The sequence below is a fragment of the Pelobates fuscus genome, chromosome 6, assembly GCF_036172605.1.
Source record: "Pelobates fuscus isolate aPelFus1 chromosome 6, aPelFus1.pri, whole genome shotgun sequence".
Taxonomy (NCBI): Eukaryota; Metazoa; Chordata; class Amphibia; order Anura; family Pelobatidae; genus Pelobates; species Pelobates fuscus.
This window is the reverse complement of record NC_086322.1, coordinates 243,927,587-243,947,333: the sequence shown is the minus strand read 5'-3', so window position 1 is coordinate 243,947,333 and position 19,747 is coordinate 243,927,587. Positions and strand designations below refer to the sequence as shown.

Here is a 19,747-nt window from a genome sequence, read left to right as displayed (position 1 = left end):
TCTTTTTCCATCTCCCGGTTCCTAAAATTGCAAATTGTCAAAATATGAGCTTATAATGTCGGTGGACACTTGTTGTGGTAAAAAAAGAATCATGGTAAAGCATTTGATAGTGGTCAGTTAGCATGCATATTAGCACTTTCTCTGCTAAACTTTAAAAATACCACTCTTAAAAACAAAGGTGAAATTGAGAACATTGCAAATATTCATAAAATACTTACCGTATTTATCGGCGTATAACACGCCCCGGCGTATAACACGCACCTCATTTTCAGAAGGAAATTCCAGGAAATTTCCACCCCTCCCATAGTATTCCCCCCCCTCATCCCATAGTGTTTCCCCCTTTCCATAGTATTCTCCCCCCCTTTCCATAGTATTCTCCCCCCCTCCCATAGTATTCTCCCCCCCCCATAGTATTCTCCCCCCCATAGTATTCTCCCCCCCTCCCATAGTATTCTCCCCCCCCCTCCCATAATATTCTCCCCCCCATAGTATTCTCCCCCCCCTCCCATAGTATTCTCCCCCCCATAGTATTCTCCCCCCCTCCCATAGTGTTCCCCCCTTCCATAGTATTCTCCACCCCCCTCCCATAGTATCCCCCCTTTCCATAGTGTCCCCTCCCCCCTCCCATAGTGTCCCCTAGTGCACTTTCCCTCTTGTCCCATATTTACTTACCTGTCTTGAAGCGTGGGCCGGCTTCACAGCGCGCACCGTGGTACTGGAACTTAAATGTCAGGTTCCGGTTTCCGGCGGGACTGAAAGGAAGTGTGCACACAATAGTGTGCACACTTCCTTTCAGTCCCGCTGGAAACCGGAACCTGAAATTTAAGTTCCAGTACCGCGGTGCGCGCTGTGAAGCCGGCCCACGCTTCAAGACAGGTAAGTAAATGTGGGATATCGGCGTATAACACGCACCCATGATTTTCCCCCTATTTTCAGGGAGAAAAAGTGCGTGTTATACGCCGATAAATACGGTATTTAAATTGATTAAAGGAAAACTACTTTGGTCCAAATCTGCACATGTCAAGATTCTTCTTTAAAGAAAAAGCAAAGCTTAAAAAATTGGAAACATGTACATTTAACAAAACAAATAAACTGCTTATAGACATATTTTACCTTTAGTGTTGCTCCAAGTGAACGTAGTCCAGTAGAATGCCGTGCTAATTTCAGGACCCGAAAAATTCTCATTAAGCGAAATACTTGAACAACTTTCCCCAAATTTCCCAACTCATGATCACTGCCAACAGTCAAATCAACCAATAGGGTAAAATAAAATGGTAACACGGACACAATGTCAATTAAGTTTAAAGGATGTTTGAAGAACTTCTTAAGGTTTGGGGCAAGGATCAACCTTGAAGATACCTCAAATGTAAACCAGGAGATACAGAAATATTCCAGATTGTGAAGGATTGGGTCATCAATAGGAATTTCATCCTTGTCTAACTTCTGGTATTCTGGCATACTGTTGATGCACATTGTAGATATTGAGAGAATTACAACGCAAATGGAAATGAAACTAAAAATTTTGCTTGGTATAGAATACCCTGGATTTTCCATAGTGAGCCAAAGTCTTTTGCGCAAATTTCCACACTGTAAGGTATTAAAGCGCATGAGGTCATGATTGAAGTCAGAAATTTCATCAACAGAAGTATCAACACTGCTCACCTCACTTTCCTCATCCCAGTTGCGTCGCCTGCTTTCTAATTTACGTTCATGGTATCTATAGCTGCAGCACGAGTCAAGGAAGAACTCACTAATTCCCCAATATTCAATTTCTTGGGAAAAAGAGAAGGCACACAAATCGTCCATCATATGGAGTTTTCCAGTCTCATAAAAGTACAGAACATAGGGAAATAGTCCAGGGTTTCGATCAAAGTAAAACTCATTGGAAACTAGGTCATAGTCATCACAAATTTGTAGAATAGATTCTTCAGTTTCACAGAAAAGTAACCGTCCAAGTCTGGTGTCTGGAAATTGAGACAAGGTGATAGAACTAACACGTTTTTTTAATCCCCCAACATTAATGTTAATTGCATGATCCTTAAAATTGGAAATCCAGAAAGATTTGCTCTTGTGAACCATGGTTGTCAATAACTTCAGTGATTTTCCCCTGTGAAAGGTAAATATCTGAAACACCGAAGAAATATTGGGTTACATATGGTTCTGTAAAAATATACAAGGATGTAAAAATACTCTTTCTTTTTGCGACTTCAAATGACATTTTAGTGGCATGAAACTTATATGTACATTTATTCCACATTATGCAATGTCTTGTAAAGGATGAAATCTATCCCTATTTTGCTAACTCAGGGGGTTATTTATTTGGATGGAGAAGAATACTGGAAAAATCACCTTAAATTGACACTATAAGCATCAAAACAACTTTAGGTTAATGAAGCAGTTTTAATGTACAGATCAGCGGTTCCCAAACTGTGTGCCAATGGGCACACCGGAGCGCTGCAGAATGTTTCCCTGGTGCTTTGATTATAGCTACGGGAAAGATAACTGTTGAACAGGGGACTGGTTGGGTGCCGTGGTCCTTTAAGACCGTGACCGGGCTCCTGTTTTGTTGGCCGGCTGGGAGGAAGTGACAGCCTGAACCAGGACTGCAAGCCATCCTCCAGGAACACACAAGGTAAGCTAACAGGAGGGTGGCTGGAGATATAAAAAAATATCACGTGTGTGTGTGTGTATGTGTGTGTATCAGGATGTATTTGAATGAGTGAGTGTGTGTCTGTCAGGGTGTGTATCTGTGTGTGTGTGAGTGAGTGTATATATATATATGTCAATGTGCTTCTGTGTCAGTGTGTGTGTCTGTGTGTGTGCACATATCTGTGTGTCAGGATGTGCATTTGTGTATGTGCATCTGTGTGTCAGATTGTTTTTTTCTTTTGCCAGTGTTTGTATCTGTGGCATGGTCTGTGCATGTATCAATGTGTGTGTGTGTGTCAGGGTGTGTGTGTATATATCGGTGTATGCGTGTGTTAAGGTATTTGTCAGTGTTAAATGTATCTGTGTGTTAATGGGCATGTATATTTGTGTAAGTATGTATGTATGTATGTATATATTTATGTGGTAGTGTATGTGCATAAATCCAAGCAGTCAAACACCAGTACAACATACAAACACACTCCTGCATCTAAACTCCAAAAGGATATACAAACACACTCCTTCACTCAAACACAAATACTTCACACAAATGTACATCCTCATCTAAAAGTGAACATTACATTGAAACACACCCATGCAACCAAACGCAAACATTACATACAAACACACCCCTGTATTCAAACACTAAAACGATATACATGCACCTCTTCAAACACCAACACTGCACATTACACTATAGCGCCAGTAAATGCTGCAGCGATGTACAGATATACAACCTAGAAATTTTGATTTGGGGTACCTTGGAAAAATATTGAAATATTTAGGGCGCCTTGAACCTAAAAAGTTTTTTAACCACTGGTATAGATCATGCCCCTGCAGTCTCACTGCTCAATTCTCTGCCATTGAGAAAATAAATCACTTTTTTTCTGTCTAGTCAGTCCTAGCCACACCTACCCTGGCTGTGACTGGCACAGCCTGCACAAAAAAAATGGTTTACTTTTCAATCACATGTTAACATGCTTTACAAGTTTTTATCTCCTGCTCTGTAAATTTAACTTTACACACACATGAGGCTCCTGCTGGGTCCAGAAAGCTTTTAACAGAGCAGGAGATAAGAAATGCTAAATTAAACAGGCTGTCCAATAAATAAAATGTAAACATTAGTGTTCAAACGGCTTTTATTTGTGTCATCGGATACGTATAACAATGCGATAAGATAGTAAAATAGGAGACACGCAGGTCTCGCAACAGTGGGAGCAGCCATATAAATATAAAGTGATGAACACCAAAACAATATTAACAAGTAGAAGGTAGTACAGTAGCAACATTGTTAACTTCAAAATGTAAACATTAGATGTATTTTTACAGGAAGTGTTTAGGAAGGCTGTGCAGGTTACATGCAGGAAGGTGTGGCTAGGGCTGTTAAAAGTAATTTAACTCATAAATGGTGGAAATTGAGCAGTGAGACTTCAAGGGCATAATCTATACACCAAAATTGCTTCACTGAGCTAAAGTTGGTTTAGTACCTTTAAGGTGTTTAAAACTATATCATGCATCAGTAGGCTAAATATTGTGTGAGAATTGTAAAATGTCTCTGGGAGATAAAAAATAGTTCAGGATGAATAGTCAATATTTACTGTGAAATCCAATAGACTGGTGAGTTTTTGTGCAGAGACATTTATGTCCAATTTTGAGTTATTATAGAGATTTTTCCCTATTGATATTAACTATTTCCAATTAGATATATAAAGAACTACTTCCATAGATCCCAAGACTGTGTAATTTTGAGTAAAGGGCCAACATTAAACAACATAAAATCAAAGTAGATATATCTAGATTCATGGGCGTAGGAACCGGGGGGGATGGGGGGGACGCATCCCCCCCAGCAAATCATGCGGGGGGGACAGGTAATGGGGAAATCCCCCCCAGCTCCGCCGGCCCCCCTTTTGCTGCAGCCGCCCGAGCGCTCTGCAGAGAGCCTCAGGCGGCTGCAGCTCTGCCCGGGCTGGTGCGTCCATGAGGGCGCACCGCCCGGGCGCAGCCAGAGGAGAGGGGCTGACAGGAGGGAAGCGCTCAGCGCTCCCTCCTGTCACTCCCTCAATGTAGCGTGGCCGAGCCCTGTATAGTCCGCCGGTACAGGGAGCATCTGTCTCCTGTACCCGGCCGGACTAAAAGGAAGTGAACACTGAGTGTGCACTTCCTGTTAGTCCGCCGGGTACAGGAAACAAAAGCTCCCTGTACCCGCGGACAGTACAGAGCTCGGCCACGCTAACACAGGTAGGGGAGGGGGGAAGAAAGAAACGGGGAGGGAGGGGAGGAGGGAAGAAAGAAACAGGGAGGGAGGGGGGGAGGATAAAGAAACAGGGAGGGAGGGGGGGATAAAGAAACAGGGAGGGAGGGGGGATAAAGAAACAGGGAGGGGAGGGGGGGATAAAGAAACAGGGAGGGGAGGGGGGGATAAAGAAACAGGGAGGGGAGGGGGGATAAAGAAACAGGGAGGGGAGGGGGGATAAAGAAACAGGGAGGGGGGATAAAGAAACAGGGAGGGAGGGGAGGGGGGAAGAAAGAAACAGGGAGGGAGGGGGTAAGAAAGAAACAGGGAGGGAGGGGGGATAAAGAAACAGGGAGGGAGGGGGGTAAAGAAACAGGGAGGGAGGGGGGATAAAGAAACAGGGAGGGAGGGGGGATAAAGAAACAGGGAGGGAGGGGGAGATAAAGAAACAGGGAGGGAGGGGGGATAAAGAAACAGGGTGGGGAGGGGGGGATAAAGAAACAGGGTGGGAGGGGGGATAAAGAAACAGGGATGGAGGGGGATAAAGAAACAGGGAGGGAGGGGGGATAAAGAAACAGGGAGGGAGGGGGGGTAAAGAAACAGGGAGGGAGGGGGGATAAAGAAACAGGGAGGGAGGGGGAGATAAAGAAACAGGGAGGGAGGGGGGAGAAAGAAACAGGGAGGGAGGGGGGAGAAAGAAACAGGGAGGGAGGGGGGAGAAAGAAACAGGGAGGGAGGGGGGAGAAAGAAACAGGGAGGCAGGGGGGAGAAAGAAACAGGGAGGGAGGGGGGAGAAAGAAACAGGGAGGGAGGGGGGAGAAAGAAACAGGGAGGGAGGGGGGAGAAAGAAACAGGGAGGGAGGGGGGAGAAAGAAACAGGGAGGGAGGGGGGAGAAAGAAACAGGGAGGGAGGGGGAGAAAGAAACAGGGAGGGAGGGGGAGAAAGAAACAGGGAGGGAGGGGGAGAAAGAAACAGGGAGGGAGGGGGGAGAAAGAAACAGGGAGGGAGGGGGAGAAAGAAACAGGGAGGGAGGGGGAGAAAGAATCAGGGAGGGAGGGGGGAGAAAGAAACAGGGAGGGAGGGGGAGAAAGAAACAGGGAGGGAGGGGGGAGAAAGAAACAGGGAGGGAGGGGGGAGAAAGAAACAGGGAGGAAGGAGGGGGAGAAAGAAACAGGGAGGGAGGGGGGAGAAAGAAACAGGGAGGGAGGGGGGAGAAAGAAACAGGGAGGGGGGAGGGGGGGAGAAAGACACAGGGAGGGGGGGGGAGAAAGAAACAGGGAGGGAGGGAGGGAGGGGGGAGAAAGAAACAGGGAGGGATGGAGGGAGGGGGGAGAAAGAAACAGGGAGGGAGGGAGGGGGGAGAAAGAAACAGGGAGGGAGGGAGGGAGGGGGGAGAAAGAAACAGGGAGGGAGGGAGGGAGGGGGGAGAAAGAAACAGGGAGGGAGGGAGGGAGGGAGGGGGGAGAAAGAAACAGGGAGGGAGGGAGGGGGGAGAAAGAAACAGGGAGGGAGGGAGGGAGGGGGGGAGAAAGAAACAGGGAGGGAGGGGGGAGAAAGAAACAGGGAGGGAGGGGGGGAGAAAGACACAGGGAGGGAGGGAGGGAGGGGGGGAGAAAGAAACAGGGAGGGAGGGAGGGAGGGGGGGAGAAAGAAACAGGGAGGGAGGGAGGGAGGGGGGAGAAAGAAACAGGGAGGGAGGGAGGGAGGGGGGGAGAAAGAAACAGGGAGGGAGGGCGGGAGGGGGGGAGAAAGAAACAGGGATGGAGGGAGGGAGGGAGGGAGGGGGGAGAAAGAAACAGGGAGGGAGGGAGGGAGGGGGGGAGAAAGAAACAGGGAGGGAGGGAGGGAGGGGGGGAGAAAGAAACAGGGAGGGAGGGAGGGAGGGGGGGAGAAAGAAACAGGGAGGGAGGGAGGGAGGGGGGGGAGAAAGAAACAGGGAGGGGAGGGAGGGAGGGGGGGGAGAAAGAAACAGGGAGGGGAGGGAGGGAGGGGGGGGAGAAAGAAACAGGGAGGGGAGGGAGGGAGGGGGGGGAGAAAGAAACAGGGAGGGAGGGAGGGAGGGGGGGAGAAAGAAACAGGGAGGGAGGGAGGGGGGGGAGAAAGAAACAGGGAGGGAGGGGGGGAGAAAGAAACAGGGAGGGAGGGGGGGAGAAAGAAACAGGGGGGGGGGAGAAAGAGTGACGAGGGAGAGAGATTGACATCCATCACACACTCACACAATCATGCCACCCTTACACACACAGAACACACAATGCACCCCGTGCACACACACACACAATCACACAATCATGCAATCCTTACACACACACAATCACACAATCATGCAATCCTTACACACACAGAAACACACAATGCATTCCTTACACACACTCAATGCACCCCTTACAGACGCACACACTGCATCCCGTACATACACAGAATCACACCTTGCAGCCCTTACACATACAAACACAGATTCACACAATGCATTCCTTACACACATATCAGGACATCCCGTACACACTCCACCCCCTGTGAACAAACTCATTGGTGGAACGTGAAGGTGGACCCTGGGACCCAGACCTTGAGCTGTGTAAAGGGCCCCCAAAAAATGGAGCTGCTTCCCGTTCTCACAGAACATTGATTTTTGGGACCAGTTACAAACAGCCTCCAGAGAGCCTGTTCTACACCAGACCAGTGGAGCCAGACTGCCGCTAGAGCCCATCATCATCCTCATCTGGTTGTAAGTAGGCAATCTAGTATATTATTCGTGGCACTAATCTCTAATTTACCTCACATTAAAGAAACACTATAGTCCCCAGAAGCACTGCAGCTTAATGTGGTTCTGGTGTCTATAGCCTGTCCCTGCAGGCCTTGTAATGTAAACACGGCGGCACTCCAGCACTGGCGTTAGTTAACATGGCAGAAAAATAATTGGAAAGGGTTAGGGGGGCTACTAATAAGGATAGGGGGAGAGGGGTAGGTAGAAAAATAATTGGAAGGGTTTAGGGGGGCTACTAATATGGATGGGAGGAGGGGGGAGGTAGAAACATTATTGGAAGCGGTTAGGGGAGTACTAATATGAATGGAAGAGGTAGGGTGGGTTCTAATATGCATGGAAGGGGTTAGGGGGTACTAATATGCATGGAAGTGGTTAGGGGGGTACTAATATGCATGGAAGGGGGAGGGGGTTAATATGCGTGGAAGGGGTAGGTGGGGTTCTTTTGTGCATGGAAGGGGTAGGGGTGGTTCTAATATTCATGGGAAGGGTAGGGGTGGTTCTAATCAGGAGGATCCCGGCGCTGTATCCGGGTAAGTAAAACCCCTTCCTTGTAGTGACCCTTTAATGTTATTATTTAATCATTTATATAGCGACTGCAAATTCCGTAGCGCTGTACAATGGGAAAAACAACTCCTAGTTTACGGAATAAGAATATACCCGGCGAGTAAAAATGCTATCCCCCCCAGATTTTTTTGGGTTCCTACGCCCATGTCTAGATTGCATTACGCTGAGATCATGACTGTTCAAAGACAACCTAAGAATAAGTAAAATCCCTGTATGTGTATGAGTGTTTTCTCTGTCGTATTATGGATATCAGCTAGACTTAGATGGTACAAATAATATTGAATATTTAATTTTCATTCACAGGACAGAGGGACATGACTGATAAGTAACAGTGTGAAACAGACACATGAATTGATTAATTGACTCAAAACATAATATTTTTGGTTTCAGGGCAGAGGTGAAATTATTCTTTATTATAAATCAATAAAGAGGTTAAAATCCTTACTTGTGTTTTACAAACACAGAAATAACACACACTTAAATGCATGCACCACCAGAAATATGTTTCTATATATGTACCATTTATAATTGTATAAAAGTGTACATTTTGGTTACGTGACCGAGAATATTAGCTAAACATCACATGAATGTTGCAGTTTTATGTCTGCATCTTAAATCAAGTAAAGTGTGAATATTATATATGTATTATATAATCTTCTTTCTGCACTACATAGCATTTAGCTCTGCACAAGAAGAAAATCATATTCTTCTGATTTTACTAGAATGAACAGTAGCAGCAGTAAATTATTATTTAATGATTTAAAAAAAAAAAAAATTAATATATACATTCATCTTAATAAGCAGAATATTTCCGTCACAGCCATATTTGAAAAACAAATAATAAACAAATGCATTTTACAAAAACAGAAACATCAGAAAAATAACTTTTTGAGAATTTCCTGAAAACCCTATATTATTCAGATGTAGTTTATGCAAAGGTGGCTACTTAGCATTAAAAAATACAACACAAATAAAATATCACATAGAGATGCTGTTAACAAAAGATGTGTAAAAATAATTATACAAAACAACATACAACACTTACATGATCTTGAAAGTCCAAAAGCCCCAGTCCCCTTTTTGCAAAGCTTTTTCCTTCATTGAAGATCAAACAGCATGAACAGATTGTAGACTTTAAGAAAAAAATCTATTTGAAAAAGGAAACAAAAAAACTCAATTCATTTAACGACTGTGAAGGACATAAGACTGCTAGAGTCAATGAACATGACCTTTTGGCTAAAGAAGAACAAAAAAAAAAGGTTTTAAAATGATGATGTGTTTAAGACCCACTTAAAGAGCAGTGCCTTTGTAAGCGCAATCCCCTCCCAGCTTTCTTGGGTTTGTAGTTAGATCCAGTTACTTAAATATTGATGTACTGAACACACATTTCCAGGCAGCTCCAACAACGGACATTTAAATTGTAATTTTGAATGAGCAGAAGCTGTTAACTCCTTGAATGGTTAGCAAGTGGACATCTCTCCCAACTTTATATTCTCTATATAAGAAGAAAAAAAAGGAGCCACCTCCATGTTCAATGTCTCATAATATATTATAATACCATTCATATGTCTATTATGTGCTAGTTTCATCAACTGGATGCACGTTTGTGAAATAAAAAGGTGTATAAACAGATGTTAAAGTTACACTTTATGTGAGGGCTGCTCCAAGGCAATCACAATTACTCAAAAATAGGGAATTGCTTGGTATTGATCAGTGAAATACAAATTTTAGGCCAACATATCTGAGCCAAGTTTATTTTATAACATTCAGAATTTATGGATCTATTAAAACAATACCCAGTTTCATTTATAGCATTAATTGTGCACCTTGTGTCACAACCCAAGAAGATCTATTTCTATGATCCTGCTTCTATTTTCAATGCCAGCAGAGTTTGTGTTGTTTGTGTATATACTATATCAACACGTACTCCACTAGCTGCAAAAAATTATGGGCAACTATGGATTAAGAGAAACTCACCAAATTATTAAAATTAGTATTTATTTTACAATAAATTAAGAGGAAATAAACACACACACACACACTCACACACTCACTGACAGTCAAAAACTCAAACACTCACCTCCCTGGGGTCCAGTGTGGGGCAGCTCCTCACTCCTCCCGCCCGCTGTTTAGTATGCAGAGGCCAGAATGACATAATATTCCGGCTTCCGCATCACACAGGGTGCGCGAGGGAGGAGTGAGAGGATGCAAGGACAGCCTCCCTCGCCACCTGGTTTCTCCATCCCCCTCTCCTCAGTCTCCCTCTCCTCTTCCAGTCACTGGCCATCAAGGTAAGCAGGTGCCTGCTCTGCCTTACTTAGCACAGTTTTGGGGGCGCCCTGAGGTGGCCAAATGGCCACCTCCTGGCCCCCCTATGACAGGGCTCCTCTTGCTTGTGACTTGTCTCTGGTGTCTTCATAAGTGGGATACCACCGAAGAGGTACAGGGGCAGGTATCATGTCCTTGCCTGCTTCATAAGGCCCATCACACAAAATGTGTTGCCAGAACAGTTACAAAGATTGTTTTCAGAAAGCCTCTTCTCTACTCTCCAGAGTTTGTGCCACCAGGGAAATTAACATCAGTGGTGAAATGTATTCCTATGAGAATAGAAAAATGCAGACCCCTCTCAGTGCTTCCTGTGCTAAGAACTACACTCTCCGTACTCATTCCATTTACTCATTTATTTTCTGTTTCCTTTCCCTATTACATCTTCCTTTTTATTTTCCTCACTCTTCCTCATCTTCCTTTTTCAATCACCTCTGCTGGCTGTTAGTTTAATGAGCAGTTCCAATCATCTAATGTAATGGTTGGAATTGGTCTTTGGGGATTACCTACATGTCACATGACCCACTGCTGGGCAGATGATGATAAAATCAGTCCCATTGGACCAGAATGAGATGCTCCTGATTGGAGTGTTATAGCCTTGAATTGGGAGTGGTCTGCCTTTAGCAACAGGTACATCAATCGCAGTAAGCAGTTCACTGTGGGGCACTTTAAGAGATTACTTTTTAATTTTTTTTAAAAAATGCATACAAGCGTCGCTACTGAGCCTTATCTTTGAATTGTGGGTATTAATCTTGAATTTAGCAATTTTGCTATACCCAATCACCTCAGCTGCTCCTCTAGCACACACTGGGTGTCCTTCACTGTTTGGATTAGGAATCCGGGCTCTCATCTCCTGGTATTCATCATTGTGGCCTGGTAGTGGATGCAAGGCGGGAGATGCGACCAATCTCCTGTTCTTGGGATCTTGTTGAGTCCTACATAGAAACATAGAAACATAGAAACATAGAATGTGACGGCAGATAAGAACCATTCGGCCCATCTAGTCTGCCCAGTTTTCTAAATACTTTCATTAGTCCCTGGCCTTATCTTATAGTTAGGATAGCCTTATGCCTATCCCACGCATGCTTAAACTCCTTTACTGTGTTAACCTCTACCACTTCAGCTGGAAGGCTATTCCATGCATCCATATACCCTCTCAGTAAAGTAATACTTCCTGATATTATTTTTAAACCTTTGTCCCTCTAATTTAAGACTATGTCCTCTTGTTGTGGTAGTTTTTCTTCTTTTAAATATAGTCTCCTCCTTTACTGTGTTGATTCTCTTTATGTATTTAAATGTTTCTATCATATCCCCCCTGTCTCGTCTTTCCTCCATGCTATACATGTTAAGATCCTTTAACCTTTCCTGGTAAGTTTTATCCTGCAATCCATGAACCAGTTTAGTAGCCCTTCTTTGAACTCTCTCTAAGGTATCAATATCCTTCTGAAGATAGGGTGTCCAGTACTGTGTACAGTACTCCAAGTGAGGCCCCCTTTGGACAGGTGGGGGCCATCCCGGTCCTCTACAGCACTGCTCCTTACAAAAAGAAAAATCCTGCACTCACTCCCATCACTCCTGGACGACAGCAATGACCACAGCACTGCTCTCTACCCGGCTTCACAGAGAGGTGACCCTGAGACGGGGCACAGTTACACTGGCTTTGTGAGTCTGTCACCATTAAAAATGGCGGCTGAGGGCTCCGAGATGGCCCCCGGGGGGCAACGCTACCCAGGCTCAACCTCTTAGTAGATTCTTGGCCTGGTTTAACCAAATATGTAAACAGTTCTGGCACGCTTACAGGCAAAGCAAGAGGTTGTGGTCAGAACACAGAGATCAAAGCTGTGACCTACTTCACTTCATTCGCCATACGCATCTCATCATGACAGCTCGGCGGGAACTCCCAGAGTGAGTCGGAGGAGGCCTATAGGAATGAGAAGACGTCCTCTCTACCCAAGGAGGCGACGACCTAGAAAACCTTCTGTCCGACATCTAGCAAGCTAGAAAGCCCAGTGCCCAACAGAGAATTGCTACTTCTGGAGGTCGTTTGGGGCCTCACATGTCCTGTTGAGGCTTAAGAGAAGGATGTCACCCTCATCCGGCTGACATGGGGTGCTATCATGCTATTCACAAGATGCAATTGGGAATAAAGCCACAGATACAACTGCCTCGTGGTAACCATCCTGGGTCAAAATGTTATGCCTTCAGAGTGGGTATATGCTGAACACCACTGTCTTTGGGGACTCACCCATCTCCTATGTATCATACACGAACCTACAGCCTCAGATTTTCCCCATAGGAAAGCATAATTGCCATTGCGGATCGTGGGCAGAGCCTGACCCAGCATCGAGGGACATTAGCGCTGAATTAAGGTAAGTGACTGAAGGGATTTTCACCCCTTCAGCACTGCAGGAGGGGGGCAGGAGGGAGGGGGGGACTCCAAGAGCCAATAGTGCCAGGAAAATGGGTTTGTTTTCCTGGCACTATAGAATCCCTTTAATATCACTGGCCCTGCACTGTATGATCCTTAAGCGTTGACCCTTGTAATGCTGTAGAAATATCATAGCTTGTATTAGTCATGCACATTCTCTTGATCTACTCCATATTATTAAGTCTACAACCCCATGCCCTTTTTTAAAAAAAATTTTTTTTTAATTCTTTATTTTTGTAGTGCGTATAAACGTAACAGAGCGTACATGCGGTACCCCAAAGGCAATCCACATGTTTTGTCAAACATTAAGTACAGTGAGGTATATAAGTTATTGCACATTTTTAGTGTTAATTCGAGTAAGATTAGGATATAACAGGACTTTACATCATGCTTGGTATAGTCGGTACAATCTAAACAACTGGTTATGCAATATAGTTACATAGTTACATAGTTACATAGCTGAAAAGAGACTTGTGTCCATCAAGTTCAGCCTTCCTCACATATGCTTTTGCTGTTGATCCAAAAGAAGGCAAAAAACCCAGTCTGAAGCGCTTCCAATTTTGCAAAAAACTAGGAAAAAATTCCTTCTTGACCCCAAAATAGCAGTCAGATGTCTCCTTGGATCAATCAGCTATTATCCCACTAATTAGAAATTGTATCCCTGTATGTTATGTTTTTGCAAGTATTTATCCAATTGCAATTTAAACATCTGTATAGACTCTGACAAAACCACCTCTTCCGGCAATTAATTCCATATCCTTATTGCTCTTACTGTAAAAAAAACTTTTCTTTGCCTTAGATGAAATCTCCTTTCTTCAAGCCTAAATGTGTGACCTCGTGTCCTATGTATAGCCCTGTTTATGAATAGATTTCCAGATAATGGTTTGTACTGGCCCCGAATATATTTGTATAATGTTATCATATCCCCTCTAAGGCGCCGTTTTTCCAAACTAAAGAAATTTTTTAACCTTTCTTCATAACTAAAATGCTCCATTCCTTTAATAGCGTCTGATAACAGTGGTTCTATCACATTCTATTGAAGCTGTTGACTTCGGAGTGTATGCTTAAAATTATAATTATAATTAGGCTTAGTCTGCTCGTCTGCCTATCTGTAGACATCAGAAATCATGCATACTTAAGGATTCAAGTGAGTGCTATGGGCTGGCACCAAGAATTGTCTACAACTCTAAGCGACAGGTTATTATGTGTCGCACGTTTATCAGATCTAAGCCGTAGCAGGAAGATTAAAAATTAAGAAAAAACAACAGGTTATACAATAACGTCTGACCTCGTGGATTCTATTATATACTGCTTACGCAATTGACATTATAGTGTATGATTATAGCTATATTCATTCCCAGTCTACACGGTGAGTGATCTGCTGACCACAAGGATTATGCATACGTTGAAGTTTGAGTGAGTACTACAGGCTAGTACCAGGGACTACCTGCAACTCTAAATTACAGGTTACAATAGGTCGCTCGTTTGGTAGACTTTTGCTGCAGCCCCATGCCCTTTTTATTATCTAAGCCAATCAGACCACATGTTTAGAAGATCGTTAAACATGGATGTCTCGCTTACTTTCCATTTTAAAAAAAAGTGCTGTACCCACAAATGTCTTGTTGTGATAAGATTGTTTTCATATTTTTCTGTCATCTTGCAGATGCTGTTGAAGCATCTCACTAATGTTTGTTAACATTTATGCACATCAAAAATAAAGAATATAAAAAAATAAAATATTTCAGCTGTAAGCAATGAACAAATCAAACAAAAGCAATTGAAATAGTTCAACACAACAAATTTAAATTCAACTGAAAATGCAACGTATAATGACTTCTCCAGTCTCATTTTGACAATAACCCCAGTTTTCAACGGAGGTTGAATAATTTAGATTACATCTGTACATGCATTTAAATATGAGCACGTATAGGGTAATATATTTGAGAGATTTATAGACATTTTTATAACTAAATTTTAGAGCTCATGGTGGGGATTTAACCCCTTAAGGACACATGACGTGTGTGACACGTCATGATTCCATTTTATTCCAGAAGTTTGGTCCTTAAGGGGTTAAAGGACCACTAAAGGCACCCAGACCACATCATCTTAATGAAGTTGTCTGGGTGCCAGGTCCAGCTAGGTTTAACCCTTTTTGCTGTAAACATAGCAGTTTTAGAGAAACTGCTATGTTTACATTAGGGTTAATCCAGCCTCTAGTGGCTGTCTCATTGACAGCCGCTAGAGGCGCTTCTGCGCTTCTCACTGTGATTTTCACAGTGAGAAGACGCCAGCATCCATAGGAAAGCATTGAGAATGCTTTCCTATGAGACTGGCTGAATGCGCGCGGGGCTAATGCAGTGCATGCGCATTCAGCCAGGGACGTCAGAAGAGGGAAGAAAGTCCCAGTGCCGAGGGAGCCTGGCGCTGGAAAAAAGGTAAGGGATTAACCCCTTCCTCCACCTTCAGCCCGGCGGGAGTGGGATCCTGAGGGTGTGGGCACCCTCAGGGCACTATAGTGCCAGGAAAACGAGTATCTTTTCCTGGCACAATAGTGGTCCTTTAATCTAAATAGGGACTAGGGCATTATAGCTCTAGGAATACAGGTTTGTGCCTTGAAATATGTTTGGCATTTAACCACTACAATTGTAGTCCCTTTTTGCTAAGCACTTATCAAGAGTCCTTGGCTCTTATATATATTTTATGAATTCATATTTCATTAGCTCTCTTTTTTCTTGCATTAGAAACCTAGGTAGGAATGAAGAGGGAATCGATGTGACACATGAATAGATTTATTGTTGAATATATCACTCACCGAAATTTATCAGTTCAGATTATGTAGTCAATTTTACAACTCTCCCAACATATTATTGTGTGCATAATTTTTTAATGGAATTGACTTATAATTTCATTATTATTATTATTATTTTATTATTATAATTCTGATTTTTCTGTACTTTCCCATTTTGGTCAAGAAAAATATAGTAAATTTTGAATAATGCTCTAAAAGTACAGGTGATACTCGAAAAATTAGAATATCATGCAAAAGTTCATTTATTTCAGTAATGCAACGTAAAAGGGGAAACTAATAATAGAGAGAGACGCATTACATGCAAATCAAGATAGTTCAAGCCGTGATTTGTCATAAGTGCAATGATTATGGTTTACAGCTCATGAAAACCCCAAATCCACAATCTCCGTAACAACGTCAGAAGCGTCTTACCTGGGCTAAAGAAAAACATACCTGGTCTGTTGCTCACTGGCCCAAAGTTCTCTTTTCTGATGAGATCAACTTTTGCATTTGGAAACCAAGGACCCAGAGTCTGGAGGAAGAATGGAGAGGCACACACTGCAAGATGCTTGAAGTGCAGTGTGAAGTTTCCACAGTCTGTGTTGATTTGGGGAGCCATGTCATCTGCTGGTGTTAGTCCACTGTGCTTCATTAAGTCCAGGAGATTTTGGAGCACTTCATGCTTCCTTCCGCAGACGAGCTATGGGGATGCTGACTTCATTTTCCAGCAGGCCTTGGCACCTGCCCACACTGCCAAAAGCACCAAAGCCTGGTTCAATGACCGTGGGATTACTGTGCTTGATTGGCCAGCAAAATCTATGGGGCATTGCCAAGAGAAAGATGAGACATGCGATTGAACAATGCAGAAGAGCTGAAGCCCGCTATTGAAGCATCATGGTCTTCCATAACACCTCAGCAGTGCCACAGGCTGCATTGAGGCAGTAATTGCTGCAAAAGGGGCCCAAACCAAGTACTGAGTCCATATGCATGCTTATACTTTTCAGAGGTCCGATATTGTTCTATGTACACTCCTTGTTTTATTGATTGCATGTAATATTCTAATTTACTGAGATTGTGGACTTGCGGTTTTCATGAGCTGTAAGCCATAATCATTGCACTTATGACAAATCACGGCTTGAACTATCTTGCTTTGCATGTAATGCATCTATCTCATATATTAGTTTCCCTTTTTACGTTGCATTACTGAAATAAATGAACTTTTGCACGATATTCAAATTTTTCGAGTGTCACCTGTAGTTCTGCATATTGTGAGTTATGCATTACAGGGATAATACAAACGCTATGACAACTTCAGTGATATGAAATGGTGATGGTGCCTAGAGTCTGTATGTACAGTGTTTTGCTATATGATGCTGCTTATACTGAGTTTAAAACCTTTCTGCTGGAGGTGTAACTCCACCTATGGTAGTGTCATTGGGGAATTAATTGCCAAACTCGAACAAGAGGTGATATCCTCCACTGGCTTTGGCTCATGGCCTTTGCAACCCATATGGCTGCTCATTATCTGGTATGTTTTTCTCTTTTTTTTTTTTTTATCAGAACAGGATTTATGTGTCTTGGTAAAAGTTGGAAATTGTAGACGGTTGCTGTTCTGAGAGAGTATCTCCTCTAAAGTCCTCTAAAGTCCTCTCAGGTTGGAAGAAATGCTGCTATAGTGATTATAGCCCACTTCCCCAAGCACTAGATGATACTTAGTGAAGGGGAGGATAACACACTTTATTATCACTAACACAGGTTTATATAAGGACAACATCGGCAGTGGGTTGCACACAAAAACAATGGGTTACCACCCTTGTGCCTCTGCATCTGGGAGATAAACAAATTAAAAGACGGTAATAAGTCCCCAGACACCAGGATGGTCAATTAATAAAACAATGAACAAACCTATTTCAAAAAAATTCCCATATATAAATCATATAGCCCCGGACAGGTCTCACTCTCCCAAGTAAAGTGTTCAAAAAACATCTGGATCCGATGTGCCTAGCCTAAGAAATATGCCAATGAAGTTTGACCAAGCTAAGGCTACATTGCAATCCAGCATGGAGTTCCATGGTGCCCATAAGTGTCGGTCCCTGAAATAAACTGTTTTTGGTGGGGAAAAGAGGGGCTCTTAGGTACTGATGGGACATTTCTCTCTCCTCTATCACCCTTTAATAAGCGCTTTTGTAGCTGTTAAACTCATAAGACTGGATGGTAGTTTCAACTGGGAGCCACGTGTGACCTTGCCAACTCCTTTTGTGGCTGCCTCGGTCTTGTGGAACAGTTTTTATAGATCAGCGCTTGACATTGTGGATACCTGGAGAGGGGTATAGTGGCTAGGGGGGTGATTTAGCTTTTGCAGAGAGTGTGTTTTTAGGAGTCCTGCCCCAGTTGTTATTGTGGGATAGAAGGCTCCACCAAGGGTGCTGTCAATTATAAAAATATATATTGATTCACATAATCAAAATATAATTTTGCTTAAATAAAAATAAATGGCAAGACCCCCAAATATGCAATGCACTATTGGACAGCAGTTTTAAAGAAATACATTGCAGAACTAGAAAAAGTGCAAAGGCAAGCTACAAAATGAATAAGGGGCATGGAAAACATTTGTAATGGAAAAAGATTACAAGTGATATTTGTTTTCTTTAGAAAAAAAGGCATCTCCAAGGAACTACGAGAGCACTATGCAATTAAATACAGGGCCAGTTGAAACCAATAGCAGTATTATACAAGAAACAAGAGGTCATCCATTGATACTTAAAGAATTGAGTTTTTGCTTTCAGCAGAGGAAAGGGTTTCTTACTGTAAGAACAAGAAAGATGTGTAATTCACTACACAAAGAAATTCTGTAAATATTTTTAAAAGTGGCCTGGATGTTGTTTAAAAAAAAAAAAAAAATAGAATATTTGAATATTCAAAGAACATATACATGTGGGCTTTTGATCCAATAAGAAATATGATTGCTGTAACGAACCCTGAAGTGGTAGCTAGGGGTTCGTCTGTTTTTACCTGAACGGCTAAGAGCAGGTGTGATTATAGATCGTCATTCGGGTTTCCATTTGTCTCTTATTCCAGAGTAGGTACAGCTTTCCCAGCAGAATTTCCCAAAGTAGTTATCAGGTACCCAAACATCAGCCGAAACATGATGAAGGGTGTAACAGGAATGGATCTTTATTGTGCCACACTGGCTTTTATGCGATTTTCCAGGCCAGAGGAACACCCCCTGGATCTGATGGAAAACAGGGACATAACTTTTTACAGCCAATGACAATACAGGGACAAACAGTACAATACAGGGACAAACAGTACTCACAGTACAAACAGTTAATTCCATCCTCTCTGCCTGGAGATATTCAGGTCAGATAAAGTAATAACTTAATTAACTCCGGGCAGAGGGAACATAATTTTCACAAAACTTGTAAAACACCACAAAACATACACAACCCCTATACATGTGACATCCCCTGATAGCCCTGAGCTGGGTGACCAACATATCCCAAAATCACCCAGATTGGTTCAGTGGTTTTCAAATTTCATGGAAGTACACAAAGCTTCTTCCCAGAAACAGTTCTATGTGTTTAGGCTGTGCGGTCGGTCTATTTCGTCAAGTCACAAAACTGAACAAATGCATGAACAGATCCCTCTGGCTCATAGTAGCGATTGTTCCCCTGGTTCCCCTGCCTCCTTTCGTGCAAACAAGATGGATGCCGTTTTCTCTTCCACGTGGCGTTCGGCTATACGAACGGCAACCACACATAGAGAGCTCTTAATTGAATTATTATAGTAATAATGAGCCAGATGGGGTGGTTGGTCGGTTGTTTGGTAGTTAGAAAACTACCAAACAAATAAACGAAATTGGAGAAATATCCTAAATATTGTCCGAACAAAGTTTAGAAAATGCTGGTTTTCTCACAATTGCCATTATGGAATCAAGAAGGTATTTGTTTCCCTTTTTGTGACATAAATGACCATTACTCCAATTTGTTTTTGTTTTTTTG

General features: G+C 43.0%; 1 protein-coding gene across 1 annotated transcript in view; it reads right to left on the bottom strand.

Moving 5' to 3' along the window:
• The window catches only part of LOC134565744 (potassium voltage-gated channel subfamily S member 1-like), an 87,709-nt gene extending 78,377 nt beyond the window's left edge, over positions 1 to 9,332 (bottom strand). Inside the window, exons 1-2 of the mRNA XM_063425391.1 lie at positions 9,251 to 9,332; positions 1,114 to 2,124 (exon numbers count right to left, since the gene is read on the bottom strand). Of these exons, the coding sequence (XP_063281461.1) occupies positions 1,114 to 2,079 (966 nt within the window). The 5' untranslated portion in view covers positions 2,080 to 2,124; positions 9,251 to 9,332. The remainder of the gene's footprint in view (positions 1 to 1,113; positions 2,125 to 9,250) is intronic.
• Between the last annotated feature and the right edge of the window lie 10,415 nt (positions 9,333 to 19,747).